A 25,999-nucleotide genomic window follows, 5' to 3' on the forward strand; every position below is an offset into this window, starting at 1 on the left:
GGCCAAAGTGCAGGACCCTGCACTTGGCCTTGTTGAACCTCATACAGTTGGCCTCGGCCCATCGATCCAGCCTGTCCAGGTCCCTCTGCAGAGCCTTCCTACCCTCGAGCAGATCAACACTCCCGCCCAACTTGGTGTCGTCTGCAAACTGACTGAGGGTGCACTCAATCCCCTCATCCAGGTCATTGATAAAGATATTGAACAAGACCGGCCCCAAAACTGAGCCCTGGGGAACACCACTTGTGACCGGCCACCAACTGGATTGAACTCCATTCACCACAACTCTCTGGGCCCGGCCGTCCAGCCAGTTTTTGACCCAGTGCAGAGTACACCTGTCTAAGCCGTGAGCTGCCAGCTTCTCTAGGAGAATGCTGCTGTTGTGGGAGACATTTTCTGCACGAGGTAGCTGAGCAGAATTAAACTCCTTGCACTGCCTGGCTGTGGTTGTGGAACACCACAATATGTGAGTGAGGTTTCTGCTGGGAGAGGCCTGAAACGGTCCATCCCTCCACCAACATCAGCTTCAGCGGAACTTACATTTTTCTTGAGGGAGGTTTATCTAAAAGTTCCAAGTAAGTGGCCTACCATCACCACTCCATTCCCATGCTTCAGTAATATTACTACTGAGAAGTTGTGTGATACCTTTTAAGCATTTTCTCATGGGAATAATCAAGCCAGTCAATCAAACCATGTCTTTCCTGCTGGGCCTTTTATCTTCCAGGTGTCCTCTTCGGGACGCTCTCTTCTTGACCCACATCCTTCTGGAAGTGGAACTGGGCAACTGGAGTGTTACCTAACTTTAGTAATGTGATTCACGTCACTTCATTGTAGGTGTCTACCATGTAGGTGTCTGAGCTCATCGCCCTGGCTCACCCTGGGAGTCGATTCAGATGTGTGCAGTCAGTGGAGCCAGGGGTGCCATTCATTTGACAAAATGTAGGCGGTCATTTCAGCATGAGATGAATCACAGCTCCATTGACTTCACTGAATAGCTCTCCATTGAGTCTAAAAGGAGCCCAGAGCGACTTGCTCACTGTAGGTGCTTGTTTTATATATGCCCACATTTAACTCGATGACTCCCAAGGCTACTGCAGCATGAGGTAGGGCAGAAGGATTATTTCAGGTCTTAGACAGCACTCCTGTTTATGTATCTCCAGTCAGCCTGTCATTCTTTTTTCACAAAAGTGTGACACTGCTGCTGATGCTTATGTGTCCGGGATGGTATTCATGACCTCTCCTGCCAGCTGGCTGCCCAACCAGTCCTCCTCCATCTTCTGTTTTTCTTTTCATAGTTCCTGACTGTAGTACCTTGCACTTTTCCTTTTTCTTCTGGTATTTTTCAGATCATTTCTCCAGTCATAGTGGCATATGAACCCAAGTCCGCTCTTCCAACATGCTGCTACCCTCTCAGATGGGATCTTCTGCAAATTTATTACGTTTACTCTGTTACATCCTAGTCATTGGTGAAAACACTGAGCTTGCCCCAAGACAGACCCCTATGAAATCCCACTTGATACATCCTTCCAGTTCAACAGTGGAAAATGTGTCAAACCAGCTGTTTACTCACCTTGCAGTAGTTTATGTTCCCCTTGTTTTTTATGAGAACGCTTTGTAAAAGCATTCAAAATGCTTAACTGACATCAAGATACATATCGCAGAACTGCCTTTCCCGTGTTTGTGAAACCTATTATGTTCAAATAGAAATTAGGTTCACTTAGCACAATCAGTTCTTTCAAATCCATGCCACCTGGTATTTGTCAACTTCTTTTCTTCTAGATGTTTTATTAAACTGTTGTGGTGTTTGTTAGAGGATTTTCCTGGGAATTAAAGATGAGTTGCTTCATTTTATACTTCTTTTGATCTTTCTACTGCCTGTTTTTAAAGATGAGCATCACCCCTTTTTCAGATCTTCTGGAGTGTTGTGCTTCCCATGCGAGCTCTCAGAGACAACCCATCGTAGATGTCAGATACTTTCCTCTGGCTGCCTAGGCACTTTCAGTGAATTTTACCAGGCCCAGACAATTGAAAAAAACTCTAATTCTTTTAACTGCTGCTTTTTCACTTTAGGGTCAGAGCTAATCTTTGCTGTTATGGTGTTACCAGGAGTTAACTGTAGCTATTTAGTACAGCCGTAACCATGCTGGGTTTTTAATTGTTCATTTAATAGGTCTATTAGGTTTGTCCCTCTAAAGAGTCACAAAGTTACTAAAATAATTTGCCCTAGTCAAGCGTCATGTGCATTAACTGTCTTTAATTTGGTTTCAAGAAAAGACAAACCAGCAGAAGGTCTGACACTCAACCCTGCAGAAACAAGACGGTCCGGCAGACCTTGTGTCATCTTGAGGAGCAGCTCTGAAGAGCCATGCTCTGATGCCTCTGTATCGTTACATTAGCTCATCTATTTATTCATTTACCAGTTATATGTAGGGCACAGTAATCTGGCAGTGAACTTGAGGTGCTGGTTTCCATTGGGTATCATAACTGTATTTAAACGTTTATGTCACAAGAGTATTAAATCATTATTTTGCTTAATCTTTCCCTGATACCTTAAAATAACTCCCTACTACATCTTATTTTTTGAAAGTTCCTATTTTTATTTAGACAAAAATTAAAAAAACCTAGTAATTCAGGTTATTTTTTGGTATGACACTATCACAGGTGTTTGATTACACTGCTTCATGTCCTTCCCCAGGCTGTTTTTTAGTGCTTTTTCCAGCCCTTGGAGCTCCAGCAGTGCCAATCAGTGGCATCTCAGGTGTCTCCCTACTCCCCCACAATTCTAGTTCACAAAAATGTAGGGACTTTTTATTTCACTTTTTATATACATCTATCTATAGAACTAATTAGTGTGGTTATATCCAAACGTGAAAGTGTCCAATGGATCTTACTGTAGTCAAGTTACGAACCTGAGGATTTTTAGGTGCCTGTAGAGCTAGATGGCAATAGGCAAAGGGTTTGCAGGTTCTGGAGGGACTTAAACTGGGAGTGCTCTTGCAAGATCCCTCTTGCAAGTCTAACTTCATAAATCCCTCTGTGGATGACACAGTGGAAGAGAGTGAGCTAAAACAAATAAACATCCAACATTTCTAAAAATCCCACAGGTAGCTCTACATACATACTTTTGGGGTGTTCAGGGACAGAAAGTAGTGTGTTGGGGAGTTTTCCTATTGTTTCTGACAAGTTTAGGTTTTTGAATTAAGGTACTTCTTGCCAGTAGGAGGAGGAATAATTCAGAGGTGGCGGAAAGAATCAAATATTCTTTGTGCAAATGACTTTGGGTAACAGCAGCAGCAGGTTGAACTTATTTAAAGGCTTACATTATTGCAGGAAATCCTGGCAGATGAGGATTGATGGGGAGGCTGGGTGAAATTGTACTTATACAGAGTACAAGCAGTTTTGTCAAGAGTTTCTTCAGTTTATCGTGTGGATGAAACAACCACAGAGGTCCTATGGGAAGAATTAGAGGTACAGAATTTTCTTTCATCATAGATTCCTCACTTTCTCATTGACAAAGCAATCACAGCAGGACTAATTGGGCACTTCAGCCCACCACCAGGTAAATAGAAATCATTATTTTATACATAAACATTTGTTTTCCTTTCCTTCTCTCTCTTTCTCTTGAATATACACATGCACAAACACATTCTTGTGGAGGTGGCAGAATTTGCTCTTGGTATGGGGTTGTACAATCCCATGTACAAGGGATTGACAATCCAATAAGGCTACGACCTTATTGGCATCACGGAGACGTGGTGGGATGGCTCCTATGACTGGAGTGTTGGGATGGAAGGATACAGGCTCCTTAGGAAGGACAGGCAGGGGAGATGAGGAGGGGGTGTCAGCCTCTGTGTCGGTGACCAGCTGGAGTGCATGGAGCTCTGCCCAGGGATGGATGAGGAGCCGACCGAGAGCTTATGGGTCAGGATTAAAGGGAAGGCAGGGACAGGTGACATTATAGTGGGGGTCTGCTACAGGCCACCTGACTTAAGACAGCAGGAGCAGCCTCACGCTGACAAGCCCTGGTCCTCATGGGGGACTTCAACCACCCCGATATCTGTTGGAGGGACAACACGGCAGGGCATAAGCAATCCGGGAGGTTCCTGGAATGTGTCAATGATAACTTCCTTCTCCAAGTGGTAGAGGAGCCAACGAGGAGAGGTGCTATGCTGGAAAATGGAAAAGGGGGGATATTCCTGTGGATGCGAAATGTGTTAGGTCTAGCTCTCCTCCTAAATGGTAATAGTTCAAATAGAAGATAAAGGCTTATCGCAGAATCACAGCATGGTTTGGGTTGGAAGGAACTTTCAAAGATCATCTAGTCCAACCCCCCTGCCATGGGCAGGGACATCTTTCACTAGATCAGGTTGCTCAAAGCCCCATCCAACCTGACCCTGAGTGTTTCCAGGGGTGGGGCATCCACAACTATGTTGATAAAGGAATCACAGTTTGAGGAGGTCTGGCTCTTATTACATGGACAGGAGGATTATATTACTGTAATGACCTCTTCTGGGCATGGTAGTTATGAATCTGTTTCCAGTAGGACACTCTACACTTGGAAGAGAGCATTTCATTGTAGAGGGGAGAGTTTTACGCATATTGAGGAACATATGCATAACCAGCTCTGCTTTTGAAAGACAGGCAGTGTGTTGAAAATGTGACACAAAGGGATGGCTGTATGACAGCAGCCGCCTCCTTTAAAGCAGTTCACATAGTTTCGTTGAAGCTTATCCACATCTGGGTACTTTGTTGCATGAAGTCACTGCTTTCATAGATACCACTTTTTTTGTGGATAATGCCTAAGAATGTCCAAAATTATAGTGCAAAGTGAACTACCAAGGAAGTCCAAGGAATTCAGGCTTGTGTCTTGCGTTAGTTTCCGTGGATGATGTCTGTTGTACATCTTCTGGTGTGCCTCGGTACCTGCAGCCATTGCATGTATTGACTTTTGTGATCGCCTTCCCTTGGTCTGGAAAACAGTATTTCTATCCATCTTGCTAGGAGCTAGATACTATTGTGGTGTTAATGGCAGAATCACAGAACTACCCAAAAAGGGATTGTGATGCCTATAAATGCAGCCCTGGCAGATGAGGCTACAGATGGACAGGATGCAGAGAGGTGTATTCTGTCCTGGTGCTTGTCAGTCGCAGCCCATGGCTGCTAGAAAGTACACACAAAAATGTGAGTTGCCAACCCAGTCCACGCAGCAGCACTGTGAGCCCATCGCCTTCCATCCAGAAACACCCACCCCCTCCCCTCCCCTGGTATGTTCGGCAGGGTCCCAGCGGGGCGACATGGGGTGCAGCCTGAGCCTCGGCAGGCAACCCCTTCCCTGCAGCAAGGGGCAGGAGGCGGCAGGCTCGGCGCAGCGTGGTGCGGGACGCGTGTGCCGGTGAGGCGTGTGCCTGCCTGCAGCGGCGGTACCGCGCATGTTGGGGCACCTCATACCGCAGTGTGCAAACCCAGCGTGCTCTGTGCCAGCGCCTGTCTACAGCCGTCTCCTCCCTCCTGCGAGCACGCCTGCCTGCGCGCCCGCCACTGTACCTGCTCCTTGGTAGCGTGTTTCTGTGCAGTGCAGTGGTGCGCGGGTCTTTGTTCCCCGCAGCTGCACGCTGGGCAGACCCCATTGCTGGCTGCATGTGCCCAGGTCTGGGGGCTGGCCCGTGCCATTGCTCCCTCTCTGCCTCTCCCGGTTTTGGCTCGGTGTGCAAAGCTCCTTCCCCGTGCTGCCGAGAAGGACCGAGGTCCCTGATTAATTCCACTCTGATGTCAGACATGCGGCTCTGCTGGGAGGGATTTGCAGGGCTGCATTTAAGCTCCCGTTTGCTGAGAGAATCCCTCTCCCGTCTCCCCTCCCCGTGCGCCCCCCGCCCCTCCCAGCGTGCATAGAGGAGGTTTGTTGGAAGGGTCGCTGGCGGCCGGGGTCTGCACGGAGCTGCCCGTCTGTTCCTCTCTGCACCGCTGGATTTTCCCCGTTCTTCTTGTCTGGCCACAGCGGAGGGCAGGGAGAGCAGCTTTGTTAAACTAGGACAATGCAATGCATCCCCCCTCTGCTAATGACAGACCATTACTTAGCAACGCAGGGGGGGATTTTAAGAGAAGATCAGAGCGCCGGGATGAGGATATAAACTCTGCTGTTCTCCCTCCCAGGGAACTTACCAAAGAGGCACCTCTCCTTTTCTCAAGCGTCTAATTTTTTCATACAAGAGGCAACTGGAAAGTCTCAGAGAGCTGCTTCCCTGATGGATGGATGGCTGCCTCTCCCTGCACCTCCTCTGCTCAGGCGCTCCACTCTTCAGTTATATGCTAAGGGCATCATTTAAAGGGAAGCCCAAAGCGGGATCAGTAAGCTCCCTGCATGCGTATGCAGGTGACTGAGAAGGGGACCGGTGGGCAGAAGGGTGATCCAGGCAGCCGGGGCTTTCCTCCACCTACACGTTGAGGGAAAGTAGCTTTCGTCTTTTTGTTCTGACTTTGGGCGAGGGAGGGAGGGAAGCAGATTGTGCCCAACTCCTTGCTGAGATGAAACAGTTGATGAGAAGAGGTCTCCTTGTCACAGGCACAAAGGCCACCTCCGCCTGGCAGCATGGTGCTGAAATCTAACCCTAGCATCATTCTCTTGTGCTCTTTCCTGCCCAGTGACTACATCATTGAGGAGAAGACGGCCGTGCTGCAGAAGAGGGAGCATGAGGGATTCGGGTTTGTGTTGCGAGGGGCCAAAGGTAAGGGCTGCTTCTTTTGCTCGGTCCTGGGGCTGGGAGGGAAAGCTCCTTCTCCTCACTTTGGCTGGTGCTCAGGACCCCACTTCCCTGGCTGCACCAAGCAGCCCGCGAGCCCCTGTGCGTCGGGGTCGTCTTAGGGGACTCTTCTCCTTCTCTGACAGTTAGGCAGTGTGAGTGCAGCTTATCTCTGGTTACATGCATCGTACAGAAAATGCCATTCATGGCAAATGTGCATCTCTCGCACGTTCTGGGGTGTTTCTCTGGTATAGATGCTGGTATTCGTAGCTTTGCATTTGTAGGAGTTTTCACTTCTGCCTATTTAGTGGGTGTATAAAGTGCATGTGCTCTGTTTCAGGTACAGATGTAAGCCCCGTGGGGCAGGGCCTGTGTCCTCCGTGGCTTTTTTTTTTTTTTTTTTTGTTTGAAGTTTTTTTTTTAATGCTTGAAGTATTTCACTGTACTTTGGTTGTGTAGAGTTGGGGATCCTTCTCCTGGGAGCCCTGGCTGTGTTGGGGTTCAGCCCCAGCATGAGGGCAAACCAGTAGATGTCTGTCCTGCAGCTGCCACCATACCTTCAACCCTGTGCTGCCAGACAGCCTCTGCTCGTGCCTGGGGCACGCGTCCCCTGCGCAGCCCTGGAGCACCTGAGCTCGTGCAGCCGGTACCTTGGACCGGGTTGTTACTGTGGCTACTCTTGCCAGAAACCAATCTTTTTGCTACAAAAAAAGAGAGTCCCTTGGGGACTGGTAATGAAAGTGCTCATATTCATATAGGAAATAGGCTTCAGCCCCCCCTCCCTGTGCTCGGGAGGCAGGTCTATCTCCGGCTGGAGGGTCCTCTCTCCAGGACTGAAGGCTGGGGAGAGGCGAAGGGTCTCAGAAATGCAGCTGCTGAAAGCAGAGGCACAGCAGTGCATGCTTCCATCCCTTCCTTGTATGTAGGGTGCAAGATGCAGGAGGGAAAGCTTAAACCCGTGGCTGCCAGCTCGTTTGGTAGTGCTGTTCCATTCCTGGACCTCAGTGTGGCTGAAGATCATTGTGATTTGGGCTTTAATCTTGGGTGTGATTTTCTGTGGGGATTTCTGAATTGTCTTTGTTCTGTCCGTATCGCGAAAGGGCTCTGTGTGCTGGTGGGTGTGTTTGCGTTCCTGTCAGAATATGGTTGCTGTCTCTTCCTCCCTTCTCTCTCCCCTTCCCTATGTATGTGACATACGTGTCTGTCTGTGTGCTGCTCACATCAGTCTGTGTAACGTGAAGTGAAACTTCAGGGCTCAAAATGGCATCCATTTTTTTGCCAGATCAGACTTGCAGCTATTGTGTTAGGAAAAATGGGATAAATTTTGTCCTGTCCCCTTTTTTCTTTCTTTTTTCTTGTTTGCCCTCCTAACATTTGTAGGCTCTGTATTTTCCTTTACCTGCTGAGGCTGAAAGAGAGGACTTGGAGCTGATTAAACAGTGAGCATGAGGCTGTGTGGGACTTGGGTCTGGCTTACGGATTCACAGCCTGGCATTGCTGCAGGGGGCACTGAGCAGCACGTGGCTGCAGAGGGTCGTGGCTTGGAAGCCCTTGCAGGGTGGGCATGGTCTGTCATGCTGCCGTCTGGGACAGGGGTGCTGGCGAGTCTGCTGATACCCCTTGGGGAACAGCATCCTCTTTGACTGAGAGGTGAATGTGGTGGCTCTGAGTCACCCCTGTATTTCCCAGCCACTCAGCCTGGTGCTTCATGCTGCCATGGGATTTAAGCTGGAAGGAGCACTGAGACTCTCTGTCTTGGCCCCACCGCTCATGCTTCATTTAGATACTCTGTGCGAAACAATTCAGACCTCGTGGTGTGAACCAGAGAAGGGGTCTGAAAATGGGAGGGACCAGAGCATCAGCAAAGTCCCTGCAGAGGGAGGGAGCTGGTTATTAAGTGAGGCTCAGCTGGATGCTCCTCAAAGGAAACTGCACTTCGTGCTGCAGAGGATGGTGAAAATCTTGCATGGCTTCTACCAGTCTTGCTGGGGGTTGATTCCTTCCCAAGCCCAAATTTGCCCCTCCGTGTGAGCTGCCCCATCAGCTGCACCCCAGGCAGAGAACGCTGTCCACCACCCCGGAGAGCCAGTCCTTCCCAGCCCATCCCGTCTCCACCTCTGTCCAGTGTTGGGAGGAGGTGATGTCCTAGTCAAACCAACTGAGCGTTTGGATAAAGGTTATTTTATCCTGGTCCCTGCAGGAGAGAGCTGCAGCTTTCGGACATGGGACTTGCCTGCAGCCATTGCCTTGGAGACTCATTTGGAGCAAATGGGAAGGGGTATAACAGCCCCTTCACTCAGCACTATGATGGAAAGTGATGAGCAGGTGGATTCACTTCTTCATTTCTTGGCCCAGAGAGGCCATCCCTACCTTTCATACACAAATGATAGACCTGTACTCAAAATGCTGAAAGGTGATATTTCTTGGCTTGTAATATCCTGAACTCAACCAGTCTTCTGTGCCTGGACTAGAGCAACCTCCCTCTTCCTGGCTAACCTGACCATAGATCAGGCACTATCTATTTAGTAATATGATTCATAAAATATTCATACATACTTCCCTGGGGCCATCCCTGTAAACAGTCGTTGTTACAGCTGACACAGTGACTGCACCTCACATGGTCTCAGCAAATCCCTGCTACCAGTTCCCTGGGCAGAGGAATATTGTTCCTGGGCCAGTTAATGCTCATTGGCATCTGGTTATGGTGGGTTCTGTGGAAGCGGTAGAGGGACATGCAGTCCCTGACTTGGGAATTTACTCTCTAAGAAAGGAGTAGATAATATGAATAGCAAGGATATTGCCAATAATACAAATGATGTGTTGAAAAAAGAAAAGGAGATGGCTCTAAGTCCTTGCTTCAGGGCGCAAGCTTTCTTTTGTCTACTTAGTCTGGAGAGAAGCCGCCATTTGGGGCAGGTTATTCAAGGAGTTACCTGAGATGTTTGCTTCCTGTGATTTGTGTATCTCCTGAAGCAGCTGATCCCGTACACTGTTGGGGAGACGATGCTGTGCTGATCCACTGTGGGGCTCGCTTTGCTCCTGCTTCTTTCCAAAGTGTTGTCAATTTTTTATTCCACCCACCCACCCCCCAGTTCTCCAGACAAGCGAGCACTTCACTTGCTTTACCACGTGCACCAGCCTTGATGCAGAACGCAGACCTGCTTTCCAGGTTTCCGCCCAGCTCGCCACACCTCCCAGCTCTTTCTGCTCCCTGGAGCAAATGTCCTTGTCACTCTGCCTGCCCCAGCGCCATGGCCTCCCCACAGCTCCAGGCCCTCCTGGTGTTTTCTGCCCGCCACGGTCTCCCTGGGCCCTCCTGCTCTCCTCTGCCTGCCATGGCCTCCCTGCCAGCCCTGGGCCCTCCTGCTCTCCTCTGCCCGCCACATCCTTGGGTAGTTAAGATACTTCTATTGGTATTTCTTTGGAATATTGTTTCGGTTTTGTCTAAAGTTAATAAGCAATTTAAGAATATCATCCAGAGATCTGCCCCAAGGCTGGATAGTTATGAGTGGCAGGGTGTGTGGGACAAGATGGGCAAGTACCTAGGCCAATGGGCACCCCCAGTGTTTTGGAACTTCACCCCTGAGCAAGTGCAGAATCCTGAAAAGTTAGTAGAATATTTGGAATGGGCACCCCCAGTGTTTTGGAACTTCACCCCTAAGCAAGTGCAGAATCCTGAAAAGTTAATAGAACATTTGGACAAAGTATGCTGTCACCCTGGCAGCTCCAGAGAGATGCAGATCATTGCAACGTGCTGAGGCCTGGCCCATGCCTACCGAGCCCTGTTCAACACTATTCAGTACCCTCAAAGGGAAGAGAAGGAGATGGCTCTAAGTCCTCTGCCCCTCAGTACCCCGCCTGTGTCCAGTGTCGGTCCTTGCATTTGAGCTGGACCGTCAAGGAGCGCTTGTAAAACCAGCAGGTCACAGCTTGTGACCAAAGTGCCAATCCATGGGACTCGCTGATGGGGAGGGTCAGTCTGTACCCCAGCCCCGTCCCTCCCGGCTGGGCTGCAGCAGGGCCCCAGGGGAGCCATTGCTGTCCCCAGCCCCGCGGTTGCTCCGGAGCACTCCCCGGGAGTGTCTTGTTATGTTCAGCATCGTGGGAAAATTGGGCACTGTGACTGCACAGCTTCCAGTTCTGCGCCTGGAAGCCCATGCAGCCATCGCCAACGCCCATTTGCCTGCTCCTGGCCACGGGGTGAGCTCATGCACGGCAGGCCGGGTTCCTCCTCCAACGGTGCACGCGCACTGTTCACCAGGGACTCGGTCCCACGGTTGAGACCGAGTTCTGGCCGCACGGGCTCTGCGGGGCAAAGCGCAGAGAGCTCAGGGCTCGGGTTAGGGAGGATCTCTGCGTGGATGTTATCTGCCTGCTTCACAAACTCCCACTTCTTTTTGCTGCGTTTTCTCCCCAAGAAGGTTAAAGTTTGATGTTCAGCATCAGATGTTTGTGTTTGCATCTCTGTGTAAAGACCAGCCAGAGCAACTGGTATTGCAGTTACTGAGACAAATCTCCTTGGGTGAATTCAGTGATCCAACCACTCAAGCGCAGAACTTGCCTGGATCTGTAGCAATCAGTGGATCGTTTGAGGAAGATTTAGTTTTGTTTCCTGTCCAGCACTTGGTGTGAAGACCTCAGGCTCAGAAGCCTCTGCAAGCTGAGTTTTGGTGCTGTGAAGTGCCTGGTGCTGGGTCTTGTTGACCTGACGGGGGTCTCTGACAGCCATAGCTCCTGCCCTGCACAGCCCTGGGGGCATGAGGAGGGCTATGGTGAGTGTAGTACGGTCAAAGCTTGAGGATCTTGCCATTGGCCTGGGGCAGAGGAGGGGTTGTCCTAAAACCCTGCAGCAAGTTTTGGGATGCAATGCTGGCATCATAAAGTTTCATGGAACTGGAAGAGCTTACTGATGGCTTTCAGAACTTGGCTCTTGTGCAGAGGAGTGCTGTGACGCTTTGTGACCCTCAGGATGGACAGAAATTGGGACTGGAGGTGTTCAGACAGAACATGTCAAACACCAAGTCTGTCATCTGTGTTGTTAAGGGTGGTGTCTTCATTATGGAGAGCTAATGGAAAACTAGAAACAAGGCCCAGTAGAGTCTAGATATGGCAAATACTACTTATGACACACCTTTTATAGTAGTCTTAGAAATTTAAAAATTCAGGAGCTGATTTTAAATAACTGCTGTAGTACCCCTTTTCTCCCTGCCCCCAAACACACATACTCCATTAGTGCCTGTTAACTGTTGACCACCCAGCTGCAAGCAGGTACCTGTTACTCCAGTGCTCTGTTTGGGTGTCAGAACAGTGGTGTGCAGCTTCCTGCCCTAGCCTTAAACTGAGACATGCCTTCAGGATTTCAGGTGAGAAGTACCAAGGCAGCTGCGGTATTATTTTATTTTTCACTCTGTAAATGTGTTTCCAGTGAAGTAACTGGGGTCTTAACAATTTGCTCTGCTTGAATTAACTTGTAATATTTTTCACTGCTAAGCTTGGCTAGTAATAAAAGTAACTTGTCCAAGAAAAGCAGTATTTGCAAAGAATAGAATAGAGTATTTTCAGTTGGAAGGGACCTACAGTGATCATCTAGTCCATCTGCCTGACCACTTCAGGGCCAAAAGTTAAAGCATGTTATTAAGGGCATTGTCCAAATGCCTCTTAAACACTGACAGCCTTGGGGCACTGACCACCTACCTCTCCAGGAAGCCTGTTCCAGGGTTTGAACACCCTCTCGGTAAAGAAATGATTCCTAATGTCAAGTCTGAACCTCCCCTGGCTCAGCTTTGACCCATTCCCAGGCATCCTGCCCCTGGATCCCAGGGAGAAGAGATCAGCACCTCCCTCTCCACGTCCCCTCCTCAGGAAGCTGTGGAGAGCAATGAGGTCGCCCCTCAGCCTCTTTTACTCCAAACAAGACAAACCCAGAGTCCTCAGCTGCTCCTCAGAGGACATGCCTTCCAGCCCTTCACCGGCTTTGTTGCCCTCCTCTGGATGCATTAGAGGACCTTCACATCCTTCTTAAATGGTGGGGCCCAGAACTCCACACAGTACTCAAGGTGAGGCCGCAAAATACAGCAGGATAATCGCCTCTCTTGACTGGCTGGTTATACTGTGTTTGATGCACCCCAGGATGTGGTTTGCCCTCTTGGCTGCCAGGGGTCCCAGGAAGCCTGCATCTTGAAGTGCGATCAACTGTGATGCTGCAAGAGTCAAAATCGGGGCTGGGGTTCACCATATCAGGTCCTGGGGAGCAATTCCTAGTGAAGATGGGCAGCCCAGGGGAAGACACAGCACAGATGGGCAGGGGAAGAGAGAGCTATCAGGTCTGGGCATGCTTCTGACCGTGGCAGGTACCACTGAACCAGCTTTGTGGCATGAGTGTCCCTTTAGGATGCCACTGTGTGCCAGCAGCGGTGCCGTCTTCTCAGCAGCAGCAGCATGGCTGAGGCAGAGCCGACCCCTCTCAGGGACCCTTCCCTTGGCTTCTGGGGGGCTGTCAGTGCCCCTGTGCCAAAGGGCAGGATTGGGGTGTGCAGGGCCTTTGTCCTCAGACCTGTGGTGTTGAAGGGCTTTTCAAAGCCACCCCGGGGCTTCCTGGTGACCTGGCTCTTCCAGGGCTTCTCCTGCCTGCTGGGCGCAGCTGAAGCTGGCGTCCCTGGTGCGAGACAGCCCGGACAGTGGATTTTTAAGACCAGGAAATGGCCGCGGTGATCAAATTGCACAACAAAAGCTGTAGTGTTAATGTGATAGTTCTTGAGAGGTACGAATTATACTTCCTGAGATTTAAAATTGTGAGCTTTTGTAATGAACAGTAGACCTCCTTGTTAGGAAATTTTACCTCATTACCAGTGAGAATTTCTGTAATTTAATTCCAAACCTTTTGATTTAGTTTTGCCTTTGCCAGTTGGATAAGAGACCCTCCTTAGATTTTATTTCCTTCCTGGGTAGGCACTTACAGATGAATTGTCACTGAATTACATACTTCTGACCTAAAGCTTTCCCATGGGCTCTGATCTGGAAACGGTATTTTGGAGGTTCTGGTCCAGAGCTGGCTTTTCTGGTGGCTGGTCTGCTGCGCTCAGCCTTTGCTTGGGACTCCGTGAGAGGCAGAGGTCAGGATTCCCAGGTTGTGTAAGGGGTATCAGAGTCCTCCTCCTCCATCACCAGGGCTACAACCAGCTCTGAACACTGTGGGTTGTTCTGGTTAGTATTTCTTGTTTCGTTGGTGTTGGGGCTGTAGGCAAATGGCTGGGCTGCTGGCGAGGCTGAGATTAAGCTAACTGAACAGGAGGCAGAAAACGACTGGATGTGACATGAGAGGTTGGATATGACAGGTAGCAGTGAGGGAGCTGACGAAGTCACAGACAGTGCTTTGGTGGAATGGCTGGATTTCATCAGTGTGTGAGGGGGAGTGACGCTAGAAGTTGCCAAACTTCACAGATAACTGACAGGGAATACTGGAGACCTTTGGGGGCAACCTCTCAGTGATACCAGGTAAGGCCAAGATTACCTAGGTAATGGTGTTGGAAATACCAGATTTGAGTGCACATGTAGCAGAACTAGGGTGAATGGGGTAAAAGTAGCTAGAGGCAGATTGTTCATTTGGGAGGAAACCGGGGCAGCAAAAAGGAGTGTCAAGAACCGGGAAAAAGCTTCCAAAGGTATGTGAATGATGTGACTGGGGCTGCTTGGCAGGGGTTTCTGCTGGGCAGCTCTGTGCTTGATCACCACAGCCCAGATCAGGGCAATAAACCAAATCTGTTCTTCTGACCATCCCCTGTGTGTCCAACCTGCTCCTTGGTCCCTGGCTATCAGCAGAGCAGCCCTACAGATGGATCGAGCATCTTGGTGATGGGTTGGTGCCTGCTCCAGGCCTGTCAGCGTTGGCATCTGTCCACCACCTCTGAACAGCCGACTTTCAGGGAAGAGCAGGCGGGGAGTGCTCCTGAGGTTTGCTCTGAGCCACCACTTCACTGTGGCCAGTACTGCCTCCGGGGTGTTTTAAAGGGTGTGCTGTCTGCAGCCAGTGCATGGATGTTTGCATACGGCCATGCTCGGGCAGTGTGTGCAGCAGCGCGTCCCATGCAGGGCTCCATCTCTCGTGTCCCAGAGGAGCATGGGTTTTCCACATCAGGCTTGTGAGATGGACAGACTGCCATGGGGACAGAGGGGTGGCAGTCAGGGCTTCTCCCATAGCAGTGGGTTTTCCATTCACCCCTTGCCTTTGCCAGAGCAGTATTCCCCAGAGGTCCTTCTGCCCCTTTCAGCAGATTCTGGTGGTTTGGAAGGAGATATCCCCACCACCAAGGTCTCTTGCACCTGGCGTGGTTTGCAGGCGCTCCACAGGGTTGCTGTCAATGTACATTTCATTTAGTTCTGTTCTGTTACGAGAAAACGATGTGCCCAGTACCCATCAGCTTAACGAGTAAGGCAGGGTCAGGCTGATTTTACAACTTTTCTGGCACTTACCCAGGAAGTTTTAATTGTTGTGTACTGCAGGAGAATTTTCTCCCTCTGCAGGTCCTTTGCAGTAAAGTATAGAGCAGTCTCTGTACTGACCAGGTATAAGCACAGCACTGATTTGACTGAATAATAACTAAAAGCAGCTGTAAGGGAAAGGTCTGAAACAAGGAAGCACAGTTGCAGACTCCAGTAAACAGGTTTCCCCTGTATTGCCTGAATCTCCGAGCTAATTGAGGCAGATGGGAAATCCAGTGCTGGATTGCACCTACACCTGGAGGTCACAACTCCTCCATCCACTGCCTGATGTGGCCGCTGGAGACACCTGGAGCAGTTAGCCCCGCAGACCTCATTCTCTGCATGGAAAAGGGGTGGTTTAGTTTATGTTTACTTGTCCATTACTAGAGCTTCTTGTTCCCTGTGACCGAGTGCTGGGACTTCAGGCAGTAGCAGGGGAGAGCTGGTTGCTTCCTCTCTCTACGTTTTTCCCCCTCCTTTATTAAATTATGCTTCTAGTATTTGTTTCATAAGGATACAGTTCTGATTTCAGGATGCATTTTCTTGTTTACTGAATCGTTAAGGCACTAGTGACACTTTACAAATCATGTATCACAGCATGCAGTTACTGTAGATAACTGTAGCCCACGGAAAACGGTGTGCCTGGAGTCCTCATGTAATAAGGATCAATAATTCAGGTGACAAAATCGACTATAAGGCTGGGTTTTCTAGGTTAATTTGATCTGTATTCCCTATCAGTTTATATCTTTGATTACCAATAAGAAAAATGCATCCTTGCACTATCCCTCAGATGACTCTTCTCTGAGTTATAATTTAGGATTTCTCCCCCATCCGCAGGCTGTTGTCAGCCCTGTGGTGGGGAAACGTGGGGCAGCGCTTCTGAATTGTGCAACTGTGGGATGGCAGTGGGTGTAGGCCTGATGGGACGGGTGTACCTGGACCCACTGTGATACGTGGTTGGCTCACCTCAGGCTCCTTCTCCTGGCTAGGAGACAAATTAAATTGTCATCTGTCCAACTCTATCATCCCCAGGGATCAGACTTCCACTTAACCTTAATTATGATGCATGTATGGTAAGAGGGCAGTTCTGGTATGTCATGCTGATGCTCCTGTTTTGTGAAGTACGGTGCTGATATTCCACAGAGACCTTATGTCTCATTATCATTATATAAATAATTTACCTGACATTCGGAGAGCCTGAGTCTCCCCTTTTCTCGTTTTCAGAGGTTCAGGCAAAACACAAGGTCTTTGTCACCTTAAACCTGATATCATTCTGGGCCTGCGCCTAGCATAAGTTAATGGGCACCTAGTTTTGCAGCTACAGTCCGCAGCAAGGTCATGTTTGTGGTTCTTTGAACTTCAGACTATCGAAAGAACTTGCTGGTCAACACTGATCCGAAGAGTTGAATTTAACACTGGGGAAGTCCTGAAGGATTTGGAGAAATCAAATGTTACATTGGCATTTCTAAAAATAGGTAGGATGACTTGTCAACTATTTGCCACTTAAGCTAGCTTCCATCAAAGGAAGAAGTCATGGAAAGCTGTTGATAAGAAACGTCTAAGCATAATCAGATCATTCAGCATATTTACATCTTGTCAGGCAAACTTTGTCTTGGTCTGGTGCTAGCCAATGGCTGAGTTAGCAGAAAAAATCTTGCATAAAAATTGTAAATAAAATAATAAAGAAGTAGTATGGTAAATGATGGAAATATTTTTATCTGTATAAAATCAGTGTCTATATATTTTACACAAATGAAAGAGAATGTAGGTCACATTTACTGGAGTGACCTGACATCAAAGGAGATGTATGCACAAGATCATCTACTGACTGTTATTAAATCTACTGTTTCATTAGGGTTTTGACATAGCTCTTAAAAAATACGTTGTTTTGATAATAGACTTAGAGTGATGGATAACTTATCTAGGCCTGTTGATACAATACATCTTTATCTATATTGCTAACAAAAATAAACCATGCTTTCTGCATACATCAGCTGAGGTGAGAGGTGGACTTACAGGGACCTTTGTTGAAGGCTCTGGCCCTTGTCATGCATGATATCAGACTAGATAATCGTGGTTTTTTCTGACTTGCTTGTTGCATGTCTCTAAGGCAAATGGTTTGTTCAAGCATCATCAGCCACTAAAGAAGACATTTGGTGTTTGATTTCTTAGAAAGTCAGCCTGGATCCTTCAGTGCATCCTGCTCGGAGGTGTCCCTACACTAGCAAAGAGTGTCCTTTTACCACTGGCTCTTCTGAATGAAGATGAGACAGTAAATCCTGCATGGACTAAAGATTCATGTGAGAAAAGACACCTCCATCAGTCCACTGAAAAGCTCTGAGTGAGAGCCTTCAATTCACCTGGCACCAAAATTGCCTGCCTGGCCAGGGTTTGGGGAGCATGTCTCTGTTTTGAATTCCTAGGCTCTGCATATGTTTGAGCCAGCTGTTTCATGCAACTGTGGCCTCGCTGTTGCATTTCTTACCAACCAGCTTTAGCTTCTCTCCTACACGTGAGAATTACTCTGCTCGAGGGGAGGACAGTACGAGCCGTCACAGCCAAGCTCTAAGTCTCTTGTGCTGGCCTTGGTGCTGGTTTGCAAGCCCTTCTTCATGCTCCTGTGTTAACTACCCTTCAGAGAAAGTAATGCAAAGTAATTCATTGCAACATCAAATACTGCCATCTGCCAGGAATCTGTATGCACCCGTCAAGACCACTAGACCTAAACTTAGTACTTGTATAGAGCAGTGGACTGAGATAATCTGCATTAACACCATCGGTGCCAGAAGCTGTGCATCACACTTTTAAACTGACCCTGCGCGAGTGGCAGTGCCATGCTGTTGGCCAGCCACTGGTCAGCAGCCAAAATGTAGATGTTTCAGGCACTAATAGCTTTTGGTGCATGACATACGCTGCGTCATTAGGCAAAACAATGGCTTGTTAGCCCCATCTCCTCCTGGTGATTTAAGTGTGTTCAAGAGCTACTCAGCAGAACGACTGCTGTACTGCTGTTGCAGGAGAGGAATTCTGCCGTACAACTGCAATCTGTTATTTGACAACTAGCCTTGAGCAAAGTGGCTGTCCCAGATAGGGGAGGAATAAAACCCACTCTCTGACCCTCCAATGTGTATCACATTTTCAGGGGAGTGCAGATCTGTCAGAGCGTGCCTGGGGTTTTCAGCCCCTTATTCCTAACGTGTCAATAATTTTCTTTGTCCATGACAGGTGATGTGGAACACCATCTCCTGTTTCTGCAGGCAGGGAAAACAGAGTAGTTGGCACAGGTGGTTTCAGGATTGCACCTTCACCCCCCCACTTGCTGAGTACTCCTGTATCTGGTAGCCCATCTTCAGCTTCATCTTTGAGGCTGCTACTGGCTGAGAACAGCTCCAAAACCAGTGCAGCGCAGTTCACTGGAGGTGGCACAATCCCCTCTCTAGTCCTGGGACTACCACTAAGTGGAGGTAGGGCTGGAATGACCCTATAGATACTGCTCCCTGGAAGGCTGCGTGAACAAGTGGCCAGGTGTTGTAGTGCCGAGAAGCAGCGCTTTTCTTGGAAAGGTAACTTCTCTCTTTCCTCATCTGTGGCACAGGCTATTAGGAACGGCCGTCTGTGTGGTAACACGTGAAAGCCAGTAATGAGATTGCACGCCATTAGAAAAGGGATGTCTCAAGCTTCTCCTGGATCCACTTCAGGTGTTCCCAGTCATATAAGACCTAATGAAGAAGTCCTCACTGATCCAATGCTATGGTCTTGTGTAGCAAGACAGGAATCCCCTCTGTTCGCAGGTCTGTTTGCAATACACAAAGGGGAAAATAAAAATCTTCTTGGAGAATCATGACCAGTCCCTGAAACAGCCACAGTTGATATATTCTGTGCTGGGTACAGCAACCCATCTGGGTACCACTGGTAGTTTCAGGTGACCAGAGTCTGGCCAGATGTGTAAAGAGTAGCTATGGCCTTTCTGCTTCATTTCTTTAATGGATCTGGTGTTTCTGAACACCTGCAACAGTGTCTTGATAAAAAGACAAAGGAAGCTTGTTCCTTCGTCACGTCACGCAAGGTAGCACAGATCACACAAGCTCCTCTCTGCTGTAAGTTGGGCATCCCCCATGCAAAATTCCTTCAGCCTGGATGGGCAGTGAAGCAAGATGGGCTGGAGCTGGATAATATAAGTGCTCTGCCTGAGTCCATCTGAGAAAGTCTCTTCTCTGGATATGGTGTTCTTTGGGTGCAGGAGCAGGTTTTCCAACCAGGAATGCAGTTAAAACCTCACTGATGAAGAATGGAGTTAATTTCACTAATGTAGATGTCCATCAGCAAATGGCCCTCTGCTCCTGAGCTAATAGTCTCCTGTAGGACCAGTATGAAGAGGCAGCACTCTGGGGCACTGAAAGCAGGTGTCTGCAATAGCACAGGTGGATGGGGCACATGTTTTCTTTCTCTGCTGGCTATGAAGGAGGCCTGGAAGCTGCTAACTCCGACATAGACATACAAGGAGGGAGTTCCACCCCTCCTGGCATCGTTCATAGATGTTGTTCTCGTTTCGTCTGTGGTACTGGAAGATGGATTGAGGCTTTAGGGACCTTGTGGGAAGATACGTGATTCTGGGAGTCACACATGTCCGGGAGGCTCTGGGGCCATCTTGGGGTCTAAGCTGATGAACACTGTAGACATGTGGCATCAGCTCTGGTTCCTGCATTGAAGTCAAGCTCAGCCTTGCATACGTGTTCTTTCTGAACCGATATATAGAGATTTTCCTAGGCTCCTGGACATTCTTGTCCACCTTCTGCTTGCTTTTTGCCACACTGTCTCAATCTGTCTCTCTCTTTGTGTTTTGTAGCTGAAACCCCAATTGAGGAGTTCACCCCAACCCCAGCCTTCCCAGCGCTCCAGTACCTGGAATCAGTGGATGTGGAAGGTGTCGCTTGGAGAGCAGGGCTTCGGACGGGAGACTTTCTGATTGAGGTGAGCCCGGACATGGCAAGGAGAGTGACCAATGGCTGCCAGCAGCATCTTCCTCTGCAGGACAAGGGCCTACATCTTGCATAAAATTATTTTCCTTTATAAGGTGTTTTGAGAGCTGTGTAATAATTGTTACTGAAACGCGTGCTGCCTGGATGTCTTGATGAAAAAATGTGCTTCAGGTACAATAATTCAAGCAGATACATGTTCTCTGTGCTAGAAGATGAGCTGACAGGTTCCCTTCTGCTAACTGAAATTATGGGGAGAATGGAGGTTGGAGAAGAGACTCATTAGATGCCCTCCCTGGAGGCCTATCAGGATTGTTTTGTACTGATATTTATCACAGCTTTGCCCAATGTGGTACAAGTATTGGGGTCTATAGAGAAGAATTAGACTGACCAGGTACGTAGGGCCCTGCTCTTCCGTCTCCCCCTTGGCCATTTCCCTTTCTCAAGAAGGCGATGTTAGAGGCAGTGTACTGCCTTCACTCTGCTCCGAGGCCACAGCCAACTGGATTTTCCTGATTACGTTTAAAACAAAGGAAAGCAAGGATTAGAGTCACTGGCAACTTCACATTAAACAAGTGGCTCGAGGGCTCAGCAGCAAGGCACAGCGAGGTGAAATAGAGGTGCAGTCTCCCCAGGGCACAGGCAGGAGACTTAGGAGAAAACCGGGGTAGGGCTCTCAAGGTGGCTGGCAGGTCTCCAGCAGTGACAGCACTTGCTTGCTCCCACAGCTTGGCATTATTATTTTTTTGTTATTGTTCCTATTAGTGTATACCCAGAACCACAGCGACAGGTCAGGAAAACATCGTGGTAGGTGCTGTGTGGTGCACGGCATCTGCGCAGTACGGGTGGTGATGGCTGTGTCCCAGCACATGGACAACGGGGGTGCTCCCGTGCTGGTGCTCGCCGCCTCTGGACAGTGCAATGACACTGCAAGGAGCAGTCTCGGCATATCGGCTGCTTCATCTTGCAGTGAACGCAGCAGAGGATAGTTTTAAGGAGTGATTTAAAAGAGAGTGATAACATTAATTTGTTAATATTTATAGGGACTCTCCTTGCTATAGGAGGAAAGTGTAGGAGACATTACTGTAGTACTTGGAAGTGAAAATTATGTTCAGAATCCATGCCAAATGGGTATGGTATGAATAGGCCAAGTCGGCATTTCTTAAAGCCAGGGAAAAGGCTGTTACAATAAGGCAGCTGAGAAATGATTAAAGTGTTTGTGAATCACTCAGTCAAGATGCCTTAATTGTACAAGGATCCCAGAGAGTTTGTTTCAAACAGAGATGTATACACTGTCAGTGCAGGAAGGGATGTGAGATGAATCCTGCCCCTTCCAAGGGAGCAACGGTGGCAGAAGAGGTGGAGTGAGGCCAAATTGACACTGAGCCTGTGAAACAACCGTGCATTAGATGGGATGGTGTCCCGTTTTCAGCTGGGATAGAGTTAATTTTCTTCCCTTTTTCAAAAACTTCTCCTGGGGAACTTCGTGTGAAGGTTTGAGGTGGGTGGCATGGTCAGGCTTCTCTGCATTTTCTTCCTTCAAAAACTTCTCCTGGGGAACTTCGTGTGAAGGTTTGAGGTGGGTGGCATGGTCAGGCTTCTCTGCAAGTCTCCTCACAGCAAGTGCCAAGCAGCACATACCGGACAGGTAGTCTGTACAGTCAGAGGAAGGGCTGGCATCCTGTGGGATTTTGCTTTCTCACATCTTCCCATGCAAAAACCATAAGGCTTTAAACCCAGCAATGCAGTATATGAAATCTACATTGGTCCAACATGGTGGTGGTGTGGTGTAGGTTGTGGTTGTGCGTGGTGTAAGGCAAGCAGAGCTGCACGCATCTGGCAGGTGGACGTATGAAGTTGTACTGGTTGTGGAAGTGCTCCTGGGACTGGGGAGGCGGGTGATGAGGCTTTGCTCAGCTCAGCTGCTGCGATGCACTCTGCAGTCTGAAGCTTACACTGAAAAATGTTCTTTTCCAGGGGTGGTCATCACCTCTGTCCTGGGCAGTTGGTCGATGCACCCTGGAGCTCCTATCAGTGCTCTGTAAGATCTTTCTAGCAATACTTTTTCTGGAGCGAGTACCTCAGACAGTGATGGACTTGACGTTGAATGCATAGTTGATGGAAAGCCTGTGCCCAAAGCAGGGACCGTCTGTGATGTGTCCGTGATGAGGTGCTGCATATGCGGTGCCCTTTGTCCAAAACGGGGAGTCCCATGGGTGGTGCCGTGCCCACGTGCATGGCGCTGCTGCAGGCCAGGTGGGAGGACCAACAGCCAATGTGCGGGGACGCGCAGCTGCGTGCTGCCAGGAGCACAGGGAATCCCACGGCTGGTGGACCACAGGGGGAAGGGGAGAGAGAAGCCAGGCTTTGGCCTGGAGGACCTCTCATCAGAGGTGCAGGTTGGCACTTGGCCTTACTTCCAGTGGGAAGAGCACACCTCTCCTCTGCTCTCCTTTCTGCTGTTAGTGGGGCGCAGATTTGCTCTCCATACCTGCACCAAACCTTCTGGAGAGCAGCTCCCAGTGGGGCCACTTGCTCTGTCCATCCTGTGTGTGGGCACAGTTCTCACAGCTGGAAAGTCCTCCGAAAGCTGTGAGCAGGAGGGTGCTGGCAAAGGCTGCGTGACCCAAATAGCCTGCTGCCAACAACGTCATCTGCGTTGGTGTGTTTTCTGCAGCCTCTAAAGAGTGCCAGTGAAGTACCAATTGTCATAAACCTGACAAAATCATTATAGAGCTGATACTTTTTCTGATATGTAGTATTAGAAACATTACAAAGCAAGGAAGAATTTCAAATGCATATAAAGTCACGTGGGGTGCAAGGAGGAGGTTAGTGCTGCAGTAGAGCAGCCTCGTCCTGGCTGAGACTCACAGTCCTTCTCCCTTCCCTCCCAGTTTGAATGTTCAGCTGCAGAATAAATGTACTTAGCTGGTAACCTGCCCCTAGCGGGTTACCATTTCCTTTGGATCAGCTGGCTGAGCTGATGTCCCCCGTGGCTGCATGATCATTAAATCTATGGCAAGTGGAGCAATAAGCATGTGTGATTTCCCTGGGAAAGGAAGCTGGAGGTGGGTTTAGAATGAGCACAGCAACTTTGCCGCACTGTAAAGCCACATCCCGAGGGCAATATTCAGAAAGGGAGATGTTGTGATACAGCTTGAAGCCTTGTACAGGTCTCCGGGACCTTCTTCATCAACCTGTCCAAGTGTATGGATTAGAGATGTGTTAAATTTAGATGGAAGGTGCATGGACATTTTAAGTGTGAGACTTCATTTCCAGCCTTGTAACTTGTAGCCTGAGACCATCTCTTGCTGAAATTAATCTTTAGTCTTTTAGCTTTAAAGCTTTCTTAGTATTGGAGAGCAGTGCTAGACAGCCAGATACGTGTAAGGTTTTTTCACATTGGAGTTAGCAAATTCAAATAAAGAAGTGCAGGTGGGAAGTCCTGAGAGGTGTTTGCAGGCGGGGAAGTGTTTGGTGGCAGTGACAGTCTCCACGTGAGAGCTGACCTTGCCCAGCCGTGAGGAACAGCTCCTCTGGTACCACAAATGGCTCTTTCATGCAAGGATCAGGTGGCAGGGACACTGCTTACAGCTCCAAGCAAGCGCTGACCTGCCCTAGTCTTCCTCACACTAATTCAGCAATTAAATCAGCTTCTGAAGCTGGGAGAGGGGTGGCTGGCCATGGATGCTGGAGGCAGTCCAGTGGATGCTCCAGCAGTTCCTGTTCCTCCGCCAGGCTCCCCTTTGGGGTGAGGAGTGAGATGTGTTTCTGTGGGGCGTTGGCATGAGGAGCCAGCAGAGCTGCCCGACAGGTTATACCTGGGAGCCCAACTGATGGTGACTTGAAAGAGGCAGCGAAGACCATCCAGAGAAGGAGGTGGGCAGAGGGGAATCTGCTCCTGAAGTGGGAGCAGAGCTTCAGGAAAATTCAACGTTTAGCATTGAGGCTTTTTGATGGATTAATACCAACCTACAACACCTGTAGTACAGGACCTGACTTAGTTGTACTGTGTTTAAACTGCGATGTCCTAGCCCTCTGGTCAAGCCTGCTGTGCCACACTGCTTCCCCAGCCTTTTTAGCCTTTCATTTCTCACCAGCACCTTCCATATGAATGGAGGGCCATGACTGGCCTGCACCAACGCGACAGGCTGAAGTTGGCAAGTGAGGGTGTGTTGATTCTGGCTTTGTCAGTGAGATCCATGGGATGGCTGTATGGAGTTCAGAATACTCATTTGACAAGCGTTGGTGTCCTCATCTGATACTTTCTTCAGCAAGACTGGTCTCTGTTCACATTTAACTAGGAAACCTCTGCTTAATTTTGTGAAGGTGGAAAATTTCACCAGAATCCTCCAGGAGGAGCAGACAATCTTGAAGAAGGCAAGTGAGAGCTCCCTGGTAACTGTTGGGACATCTGGTCGCCCAATAGATGCAAGGCTGCTGCAGCTCCACATTCCCTGGTTCAGTCAGTAGCCAGGCTGAGCATGCGTTCCCGATGGGGACACATACACACATATGCACAATATACACGTGAGCACACAGCCCGGCACACGGATCAGAAAACACACAGCATCATGCAAACACAAACAGCACAAATGGCCTGACCCTGTTCCTCCCCGACTGATCAGAATGAAAGCCTGTCAGAAGAGAATATATACATATATGCATATGTGTATACAGTATGGATCCCTCTAGTAGCTGGCCTTGGACCTCCAGTCTGCCCAGTAGCTGGCCCCTAGCTCCCCCAGTCTCCCCAGTTGCTGGCACCTGAGCGTGTGAACCCCTGAGACCCACTTGCTGGTACTCGTATCTCTTGAGACACGTGCACACACATGTGCACTGGATTCCTCAGATGTTAGACATTTGGTCTATCCAGCAGTTGGTCTCCAGTCCCCTGGTCTCCCCAGCTGCCTAATGCACAGGCACACACAAACACAAACCAGTCTCCCTGGCAGACGCTCCAGACACAGGGCCTTACCAGTAGCTGACTCAAACCCACTGGTCAATCTTGTCCCTCCAGTAGCAAATTCGCAGACCTCCAGTCTCTCCAGTATCTGCTCCAGGTCAATGGCCTCTCTGATCCCTGGTTCCAAGCCTCTTACCCTACTCACTGGCCAATCCATCTTGACGATTCCTAGCAAATTAAATGCACCTACATGTGCATCGACATACAATATGCATGCAGTCCGGTCTCTGGAGTTCCTGGCACCCCAGCACCTATGGGCCCTACCACCCACAGCCCCTTCCCCAGTTGCTGGCAGCTATACCTTCATGTACACACACATGCACACACACACACACAGGTACACAATATGGAGCACACCCTCACCCAGAAAAATGGTTAGAAGTAGTGCAGTGACAAGATGCGGCAGACTGTGGTGCCCAGGCGCAGGGCATGGCCAGACAAGCACACTGACCAGCAACCTGGTACTTTCAACTGGCCTCTTCCACACTTTCTCTAGGGTGTTGTCTACCTAGACTTTAGTAAAGCCTTTGACATTGTTTCCCACAGCATTCTCCTGGAGAAACTGGCTGCTTATGGCTTGGACGGGCGTACTCTTTGCTGGGTAAAATACTGGCTGGACGGGCGGGCCCAGAGGGTTGTGGTGAATGGAGTTCAATCCAGTTGGCGGCCAGTCACGAGTGGTGTTCCCCAGGGCTCAGTTTTGGGGCCAGTTCTGTTCAATATCTTTATCAATGATCTGGACGCGGCGATCGAGTGCACCCTCAGTAATTTTGCAGACGACACCAAGTTGGGCGGGAGTGTTGATCTGCTCGAGGGTAGGAAGGCTCTGCAGAGGGACCTGGACA

At 49.2% G+C, this 25,999-nt stretch overlaps 1 protein-coding gene across 1 annotated transcript in view; it reads left to right on the forward strand.

Annotated features, from left to right (window-relative positions):
- Positions 1–25,999, forward strand: part of SHANK3 (SH3 and multiple ankyrin repeat domains 3) — a 309,446-nt gene that overhangs the window by 209,368 nt on the left and 74,079 nt on the right. The window contains exons 10-11 of the mRNA XM_019470891.1: positions 6,637–6,719; positions 20,059–20,183. Of these exons, the coding sequence (XP_019326436.1) occupies positions 6,637–6,719; positions 20,059–20,183 (208 nt within the window). The remainder of the gene's footprint in view (positions 1–6,636; positions 6,720–20,058; positions 20,184–25,999) is intronic.

This window comes from Aptenodytes forsteri, unplaced genomic scaffold (genome assembly GCF_000699145.1).
Source record: "Aptenodytes forsteri isolate BGI_AS27 unplaced genomic scaffold, ASM69914v1 Scaffold304, whole genome shotgun sequence".
Classification (NCBI taxonomy): Eukaryota; Metazoa; Chordata; class Aves; order Sphenisciformes; family Spheniscidae; genus Aptenodytes; species Aptenodytes forsteri.